Below are 10,853 nucleotides of genomic sequence, written 5' to 3' on the forward strand. Positions count from 1 at the left end.
TAAATAACATACGGCTGCCTGGTCTGATGAGACCACTATATTCACATAGTTTTCCGGCTTCAAATGATTTGTCGGTCAAATTTTTGGGAACTTTAATACGAAGTACATTTATTTATTCACCTGGACACATAAATATTGGTACAAAGGGGTACCGAATACATATGCGCCACACAAGTCATTTGATTTGTGAGCCCCCAAATGCCCTGGTGCCGCCAAGGGTGGGGAGAGTTCGCTCTCACTCTCTCGAAATGTTCTCATACGGCCACACGTACAGATACAGCCAGGAAAGTCCCACTCACCAACTTCTCGCGGCATTACTGTTGTTTAAGAAATTGAAAGGACGAAAAACGAATGTCCGGCGCTCTAACCACGTTGTTGGATATGGAGGGTCCACCTAGGTGAGTTGGAAAACCCTCATTCCAAACCAATGGTGTGACATGGGATCCAGGATTCTCAGGAAACAAATGGAGTATGAACAAATTAGTGGTCACCGACTACCATAGGACTATAACTCCTTACGTTGCCCCACTAACTTGTAGATCAAAACTTTTAAGTCGAAGAGTGACTCCCTAAGAAAACCACCTGCTTCAGTTTGGGTACCCAGGCAGTATCACAGCCCACACACAAATCAAGTAACCACAAACTACCCTTATTCTCAACATCGTTTGTATATTCTTCATGAAAATGTTTCATAAATAATTGACCTCAAAGCATAAACATTAAATCAACCCATATCTCTCTCCCCATTTAAGAATGAAAACAGGTTTCGATTCATCTAATTTAAATGAATGGCCATGTTACCATTGTCCTTATACAAACGAATAGTATGTCAATGTAGTTTACAAGTTGAAACACTGATTGTTTATTCATTTCTAATAGTGTAGGCATATATATTATAAACATTTATAATATATTATATTGATTCATGTTAATGACATTCGAGAATGGTGAATAACAATGTGATAATCACTAAGTAATGATGTTTAAACATGTAACTAGTTGAAATGATGAATTTCAGGACAATGATAAATTAAACTTTCTGAAATTCATTAAAATCGAAAATCAAGTAACTAGATTAAATCAGAAAGAGGTTTTGTTGATACTATAGTAATTTAACTCCGTCTGTAGCTCTTCTAGAGTTACTGCCGGTCCAAAGCCCTGGTAAAGGAGGAGGGTTGGGCATGGGGTTAGCGATCCCATCCCGTAGAAAAACGCTAACCAGAAAAAATAATCCAAACCATTTAAACTCTTCCCTGGGAGTTGAAGGAATAAGCAGATATGAAAAAGATGAATAAAAACTGGAAAGGATTGCCCAGGACAGAGTTGGATGGAGAATGCTGGTTAGCGGCCTATGCTCCTCCACGAGGGGTAACAGGCATAAGCAAGCAAGCAAGTAAACAAAGCATAGTAATTTAATAGTTCAGTTCATAAGTCAATTGAAGCTAGACCACCATGGAAGACCTGGAAGTAATGGGCAGCCGTCTCGTCCTAGTGTGGAACTCCTCAGCAGTGCGTACCCATGACCCCGTCCCGCGGGATTCGAACCCGAAATCTACCGGTCTCGCGCGCGAACGCTTAACCTCTAGACTACTGAGCAGGCATCCGATGATGTCAATGTCTAACTTCGACCAATCCACGAAATTGAGCCACCGTTGTCTTCAGTGAGTAACTAACTAGATTAAAATAAGTGAAGATTAATGATGATATTAATGCTTACAGAAGTTTTAAAGGAAACACAGACCATTGTTGAAATTACATACAATGAATTAACACGCATGACATTGATCACCACCCACCCAGTGATCAAACAATTGTGATTACATCTCAGTCCTACAGGAGGTCGGTCGCGGCCCGAATAGCTCAGTGGTAACGTCTCTGACTGTGAAGCTGATTGACACGGGGTCGAATCCATCAGGAAGCACCAGTTGCCTTAAGATTGCAGGTACACCTTGCTGACGAGTGCCAAGTAGCACGAAACCCGGGTCCAGGGTATCCTGTTGACCACCTCCAACCACCACCTTATCACAATGGTATTTATATTTAATTAAGAATAATACCACCTATGGAATAACACTGCTACTGATATTGAAATTGTAACTAGAATTGAAAGAATGCATGGATCATAGTTAAAACAAGTAAAGTTCTACAGCTGGAACCACTTGATAGATTTGCTAAGCACGTTATATATTCATTTTAGTTAATGATCTTCCTTACCACTGTCATGTGAATGTATCTAGGTTAGTATGTATTCAAAAATAATCGGTTAGATTTAGTACTTTAGTGGAAATATTGTACAAGCACAATTTCACCGTGATTGGTAACATTTAATGATTCACATTAATACAGTACTGAAAGTATGCTCGAAATTAATAAATTGGAATGACCCCTGATTTGTTTCACCTGGCCATCTATAAGTAAATCACTCAATGGTAGTGTTCATAATTTTGAATAAGTAGTCAATCAGTGAGCGACAACGTAGAACTTTATACATACGTACGTACATTAGTTCAAGTTGCCATACCACATTAGCACAGAGGTACAATTATGGATTCAAATCCCATTATGGTATAAATAGTAAAAGTATAAGCAGTAATCCGGAAAGATTAGGGTTTGAAGATGTTATTCAAGGAGTATAATCCAGTGAAATAACTTTGGAAAAAGAGTGGATGCACCTGCGCCATTCACTCTTTGTGTTATCCCGAATTCTAATATTCTGAATTAGTAGTAGATCAGTACAAATTGTAATTACGTAAGATGAGTAGTTTGCAAGCCAACTACCAACGATAACACTTTAGTTAGTTTCTTCATTGTGTCATATAGTTTTCTCTGTCTGTATCTCTTCCAGGGTTACTGCGGGTCTGAAGCTCAGGTAAAGCAAGTTTGAATATGGGGTTAGCAACCCCATCCCATAGAAAGCAACCTTTCTAGCAAAACGATAACTAAAATAAACAATTTAATACTGATAATAGAATACGTTATTTGGAGATGGATACACCTATTGATAAACAAATTTTTCACGTTAAAAATCTTCATTGCATTATCCATCACATAATCACTATTGTTGAGCTATTAGATGTATAAACTGTTATAAGCGAGTATACACGTCAAATGTAAAGGGAATCATAATTATATAAATCAATATGAAAAACAGTTGACATACTAACTGAACGCCTGATAGTTAATATTACTGTGTCTTAACTACAAAAAAATTACTGATTACCTAGTTTCATCTTCGACGTAAACTTTTCAATATCGATTGAAAACGGTTTCGTTTATTCAATCTTCAAGATTCGTAATGTACAGTAGATGGTTCACTATTCTCATCTGTCAATTATTTTCTATAAACTTTTAGATATCCATTTTATGACAGATCATTGATAAGCGCTATATTAAGTAACCAATGAAGTAACGTATAATTTTGATATGAAACAACAAATCTCTCAATTAAATACAGTCCTATTTAAAGATCTTTGTATATCTAAAGCATAAAATGCATTTACCATGAATGTAGTTGTGTTTACACCTTAAGACAAAAATCATATGTTATTGATTGAGATCATGAATCATTGGAGACACTGGACGACCGTCTCGTGCTATTAGGCAACTCCTCAGAACTGCGCATTCACGATCCCACTCGCGCGCAAACGCTTGACCTCTAGACCACTGAGTCGGCATCCAACGATGTTAATGTCTAACCTCAACCAGCGCCCCCAAATGGCCTGGTACGGCCGAGAGTCCGCTCACCCTCTCCAAATGCTCTCACATGGCCACGCATATATAGCATCTGACAGGGAAGTCCTACTCACTGCCTTCTCGTGACATTACTGTTGTTCACCAGATTGAGAGGATGAAAAGCGAATGTCCGATGCCTTAACCGGGTTAGTGGACATGGAGGGTCCACCTAGGGGAGTTGGAAAACCCTCATTCCAAACCAATGGTGTACATGGACTCCAGTATCCTGAGGGAACGAATGGTGTATGAATCAATCGTTGGTCACCAGCTACCATGGGACTGCATCTCCTCACGATGCTCCACTGCCTTGTGGATTAGACCTTTAGGTCAAAGGCTCGGGATGTGGTCCCCTAAGAAAACCACCTGCTTCAGTTTGGGCACCTGGGCAGTATCACAGCCCACGCACAAATCAAATGAGATTCGTGCGTCGCATATATATCTGGTGCCCCTTTGTACCAATATTTATGTGTTTAAATAAATAAAATAAATCAACCATTGTTGAGGAGTCTCTCCAGTGTCTCCAATGATAGTGTAACATCAATCAATTCATGATCTCAATAATCTCTACACAACCCCCATCCCCATACTGATAATCATAAGTTAACCATTACGTCATTATGCATGTAATTTTCAGTTACATACACAAATAAACCTGTAAAGGTGTTTATTATTATTATCATTGTAAAATGTTTTGTTTCATTATTGATATTATTCACAAAATGAATTTCATGCATAATTAATTAAGTAGTAAGAACATAGAAACTAAAAATAAAAATAAAAAGTGAAATATTATTCATTAATTAAATAGAATAAACATTGTACACATATATATATAGATGTAGTTCGGTATAATAATAAACGCTGCTTAAATAGATTTATCATTATTACGTAATGTAATGAACAATGAAAATAATTGAACTTCTCTCAATGAAAGTAAAAAAAAAAGAATTGGATACAAGGAGGGAGAAAAAAAAGAATGGAAATCAACTAACATGTGAACGATAATTGATTAGATCATGTTTATATATATATGCAGGAGATAAGAGAAAGAAGATGGGAGGGGGGTGCGGGGGGGGAAGGGAGAGGGAAAGTGATAATATTGATTAAAAGAAAACACTTGTTATTGTTGTTGATATTCTAACATGACCACCTAGCACCATGGATGTATACAAATGTTTAAATAATCATCTTCATAGCAATAATAAAAATGAAGGAGAGAATGATTCAAAGCTCAACTTGAAGAAGGAAAAAAACAAACTCCTTAGTGTATTTTGTTTACACATGTATGGCATGCAGAATAAACAATATGATAAAAGTTGTCAAGATCAATTAACAAGGATGTCTACACACACACACACACACACACCATAGACAATAAGAATGAAGGACAACAACGACAAGAAAGAGAATGTAAACTGATTGCCGGTATTTACAAATGGTTAAAAGTAAATATTTATAAAAACAAAAAAATTAGATAAATAAGTAAATAACAAAACACCTATGTATATATAGAGATAGATGGATAAGATTACCCAACAACATGATAAATATCCTATATTATTGAAGTTTCACTAGATGAATTCAAATATGACAATTACGTAATCATGTAAAACAATGAATATTTCATATAAATATACAGAATTTTAAAAAAGAATGGGGAGGGGATTAGGCGCTTTAGAAATAAACAAACAAACAAACAAACAAAGAAAAGTGATTATGTTTTAATGACTTGATTGTAGAGTAAATAATAATTTAATTTGTGACATGGAAACAAAAAAAAATAATATAAATAAGTAGATAGATAAATAACTCAGCTAAAACACAATTACATCACAGGAGAATGAAGAATAATCATTCATTTATTGTTGAAATATATAGCGGCGGCGCTAAAACTGTAACTAATGACACACACACACACACCTATATGTATATATATGTATTCAAGATATGTTGTGTGTATACATTAGGTTAATAAGGAGAAAACTGTCAACAATAAGGAAAAAAAAGAGATTATTGAATAGAGAGAGAGAGGGGGAGAAAAGAAGATAACTTTATTTAATGAATAATCAATTAAGAAAAGAAATAGATAAATGGTAGAAGTAACCTAGAACATATTTAAAGGGAACTTACTTGTTAGTTGCTAAGCACATTATTATTATAATCATCATCACTTATTGCTTTTAAATGAAAATCTTGTTTTATAAATGTCACTGGGATTTATAAATATTATTATTATGATTATGACTAATACTACTACTAATCATTGAAGTAGTAGTAGTAGTAGTATTAGTATTAGTTGTACAACAAATGGATGTATTTATATGAAGATTATAATTATGAATAGGCATAAATCGTTTGATATTATTATTTCTCCTAGTATTAGTAGTAGTATTACTAGTAGTATTAATAGTAGTATTGACAATTTTCTCATAATTACTATGTAATAAATCTGATGATGATAATAATGGAGATATACAACAATTCTCTTCTTTTGATGATAATGGTAAATGAGATATAAATGATGTAGAATATAATGGAATAGGTGAAGAAGGACATGAAGATATTGTACTTTCATTAGAATATAAATTAGACTTATCAGATGGATGTATCATTTTAGATGATGGAAATAATAATAAATCAGAAGATTTTGATGAAGTAATATTTTGAAGTGTAGCAAGATTGAATAGATGCTTTGGAGACCATTTTGATAATGATGATGACAGATTTGTGCAATCGGTTGAAGTAAACGAATTGGATGATCTTTCAGATTGACTATTAGATAAAACATTTGAATGAATGATGTCCGATATAACAGTTGAAGTAAATGGTGATACTATTGAAGTTGGATGATCGGATAAATTATGTGAACCTCTTGACATGTATGTTAGTAAAGACTCATCGACTAAATTCTGATCATTATTTTTATGGTTATTCTGTGTCAATGAATTATCAACTGATCGTCTTTCACTAACTGATGATATAACACGATGAAAATTTGGTGTATAATTTGACCATAGAGTATTATTATCATTATTACTACTGTTACTAGGATACAATCCACTAATCAGATCAGTTGAAGATGTATAAGGATGTTTTGATTTACTATAGTTAGAATGATTTGAATGTTGAGACGATGCTATCGTGACTGATGTTGTTGTTATTATTATTGATGTAGGTTGCTTTTCCGAGTTATTCAATGTTGTAGATGGTGATATAGGAGAAATTGGAAAATTATTCTCTTCTTCAAATTCAGTATCTGTTAAGAAACGAATACACTTTTTCTTTCGTCTAAAAAGTTAAACACACATATATACATGAATATGTATCATTAAGTTCATACAAAATGGGCAAAAATGTATAACAAACTGTTAGGGGATGTTCAATCCCCAGAACTCATTTGGTAAATGACTTATTTTTGTAATTTTATTTTCAAAAATTTGAATTTCTTTGTTTTCGCGCCAAAAGCGCTTCTTTTACCTTCGAGTCGTATCTCGCACTTGGAAATATCTTAAACGATATTGGTCCATTGTATCTTTTAGTGTGCTATTTTGTAATACTTCCCAAGGACAATTTTATGCTGTATATATACGTTTAATTTCTTTCTATTGTGAATGCTTATGCTTCTGGCTGTTTATGGAATATATCTTCCCCACTTCCAACTGGAACTTCTCACTCTAGTTAGTCGGGTCTGGGACAAGTCAGAATAGCTAGTTCATTAGTCTCTGGTCACAAGTCTTTGTTCCGTTCGCTGACTAAGTGAATTCAAAACCGATTCAGACATAACACAAACACAATCCTGTACACAAGTAATGGATAACTTTTTAAACAACCACTGAAGTGACATAATATACTTGAAAGACGAGGTTTTTATACTGGTTTTTCAGTCAGTGTATCATATACTTTTGTTGAACCCGAAATGAAATACGTGAGTTAAACAGACTACACTCACCTACTGGTTTATTTCCTCAGGAACTGATATTCAATCAGTCAGTCAGCTACAACGTAGGACCAGGCACATATATGCATCGGTCCAATTTGACATACCTCGTTAGCACAACAAGATGAACACCGGATTCATAGAAATAGTTAATTTAGTGGTGGTAGTATATAAAAGATAGGTTGTATATAAGGATATAGTATAGGAAGGAAGATATGAATCAATTTTAATCTCAAGGTTTAAGGGAAGATAAAGAGTGTACACATCTACGCCATTGTGATCCATTCTGAGCCATGTCACACAGAGTCTCCAACCATTGGTTACGATGATCACACGGACCCCAACCAACATCGCTCAGACTAGAAGTTAGTGGCTTCAAGCACTGCCACGTTTTGCTTTGGCCGCCTCTAACTCTCTTCCAACCATCCCCTACACTAGTCAGCACAGCGCGTCGTGGTAATCGGTGTTCAGGCATATACACTTGGGTTATTCTATTTTTTTTGTAAAGATACGGGTTGACAACAACAAGTTTAGGAGTTTATTAAACTTGACAGCTTAATTCTTTCTAATGTAGTGTATAATTGACATTCATATTAACTTGACAGAATCCTTTATGGTTAATAGTTTGTTTTTTTCACAAAGAAGTAATCAATAAACTGAGTAGTAACTCTGTTATCACATATGTAGACACAAAAAAAATTGATGATGTTGATGATGATAATGACAAACTACCGACTGAACAAATAAAAACCAAAGTTTCTATTACATACAATAACTCTCAACTATTAGTGTGACACTGACAGTGTAGATTTATAATCTCTTCTCGTTCATTAGTCAAATGTAATATGAAGTAGTCTTGAAAGGACTATAAATCATAACAACTAAATTCACTTAGTATTCTTTTATTTGATGTTTTTGGACTGCAACTGGTCAGTCTCTTATTGGTATATGTGCATACTGTGCGTATTGCCTCGATATAGCCTAAATTCACAAGCATGGTAAGCAAAGATGGATAGTGATTTGCAGTGGAATCCAGTTCGACGCGCGTTTCGTCTTATTTAGGACTCGTCAGCTAGATGTACCTGCATCTCAGAGTTGATGTTCACTTAGGGACTCAACAACTGTTTGTGTCATTCATGAAATTGATTAATATACCCAAAAGCATAGAAAGACTCAAGATACTCACATATTTACAGGTAAATACTGTAAAATTATGGGGATCAATGAGATAATTTCATATGTTGAGTAACATTCGATTGCATTTACTAACTTTCAAAGTCATCATTATCAGGAAGAGAAAGAGCGATGGTGATTTGAATGTTACCAAACAATACTTCACTAGCTTACATTCATAATTGCATTTTAAAAAAGACTGTATTTGACCGTCTAAAATGCATAATTCTGATGGAATATTCAGTAAATATTCTTACAGACTACTTTATCTGCTGTGAATTGTTTAAGAATTTAGTGTAGAAAAGTATGTAAGTAAATTTGGTAAACCTTTTGATTGGTAAATTTATGTCAGCCAGCCATACTACTTATATATTTTTAAAGTAACAACAAAAGACGTTAATGGTTCATAAAAAAGGTATTTGTAACAATACTCACAGATAAATGGTTAACACAAGAACCTTAATAATATTATCATTTTGAGAATATGAGATTATCAGGGGGAGAGTATACTTTACTAGCTAGTGTATCATGGAATTTGAAACTTTCCATTAAAGCAAAACCTTGTGTATCAGTAGCGGGGACCGAAAACAACACATCTACATGGTGATATCAACAAACATACTGATAGATGAATTCTAAACGATGACGATCGATTAACCGAAACATTAAGAAAGAGAAAAGTAATAAGTGGAAATATTTTAAATTAGCGTAAGGTGAGAAATTAATTGACACTGTAGGCGGAGTGTTTCAAGTTCTGAACATTTCAGTGAACCAAGTAGTGTCTGTGGTCAATAACAAGCACATGCGCGCGCGAGAGAGAGAGTAATTCAAATTATTTGGCGGTATAAAATGTTACCTATGCAACTTATCACACTGTATTCACAAGTATAAGCCTACTTAAAGGGTTAATTAGGAAATTAAACAACAACGACAATCTAAATATGGACAAGGAAATTTAAGACAGTTTTGTTGAGTATATAAGGAAATATTAACCACCAGCTAAAGTTCCTATACTTAATGGTAGTTTAATGAAAAATCTGAGAAAAGTCTGAAACAAGTTTTAATACGTCAGATAGGAGAAAATCTTACAATGGATGATAGGATTGATTACACATGACTGAATTAACCAGTAGATTGATAGAATCACTTTGATTTACCGATTCACAGCAGAAGAAGGATAACTACTGTAATTCAACAGCCGATATAGGCATTTGATTATTGAATTTTGAGTAATATACCATATGTTGGACATTTCAATACTACTATACGGCTGATTAAGCTCAATGATTGATTATAGTAGTGCCTTAGTTACCGTTATTTTGTTTCCCAATAAAAAAAATTACCACTGTCTACCTGATATCATGGTTAATAAAGAGTAAAGAATTTGAGTTACTTATTCGGGTTGTGAAAATCTATTGATTCAGCTAACTAACTAACTGAAAGACATGTTGTATACATTAAAAGAGTGTTGAAATCAGTAGTGTTACGTCGCCTCACACAAACACACATTTCATAGGATAATAGCTGGAAGAGGATAGGAGTGAAACAACACGAGTGACAAAAATAAACAACGAAAAAAACAAGGAAAGCGTTTAAGCAAAGTGTAGAACAAGCTGAGAATTGGAAAAAACCCATTATTTGTATTGAGACAGTGAATAATTTTTCATACGTATTATTCCAATTTTGAGTTAGATAGCTTAATCTCTACGAGCTATTTAAACTACTTAGCGAGGTTCCTCAATGAGAATACTAAAGTTGCATAAATGATGCACATCAAACAAGGATTCTGAGGAAATGAATGGCGTATGAACCTATTGTTGGTCACCGGCTACCATAGAAACACATCTACTAAAGTTACCCCACCTTCTTGCAGACTAGACCTTTAGGTCAAAGTCCCGGAGAGTGGCTCCCTAAGAAAACCATCTGCTTCGGTTCAGGCGTCTTGGAAGTATTTCAGTCCTCTCACAAATCGGATGACAAAGTGTGATATATATATATATATATATATATA

The 10,853-nt window shown here is 34.4% G+C and overlaps 1 protein-coding gene across 1 annotated transcript in view; it reads right to left on the minus strand.

Annotated features, from left to right (window-relative positions):
* Positions 1-4,468: 4,468 nt before the first annotated feature.
* Smp_125630 (pangolin, putative) overlaps positions 4,469-10,853 on the minus strand; it is a gene marked incomplete at both ends in the record, with an annotated part of 33,472 nt that continues 27,087 nt past the window's right edge. Inside the window, 2 exons of the mRNA XM_018788553.1 lie at positions 4,469-4,494; positions 6,170-7,020. Of these exons, the coding sequence (XP_018646528.1) occupies positions 4,469-4,494; positions 6,170-7,020 (877 nt within the window). The remainder of the gene's footprint in view (positions 4,495-6,169; positions 7,021-10,853) is intronic.

The sequence above is a fragment of the Schistosoma mansoni genome, assembly GCF_000237925.1.
Source record: "Schistosoma mansoni, WGS project CABG00000000 data, supercontig 0138, strain Puerto Rico, whole genome shotgun sequence".
NCBI lineage: Eukaryota > Metazoa > Platyhelminthes > Trematoda > Strigeidida > Schistosomatidae > Schistosoma > Schistosoma mansoni.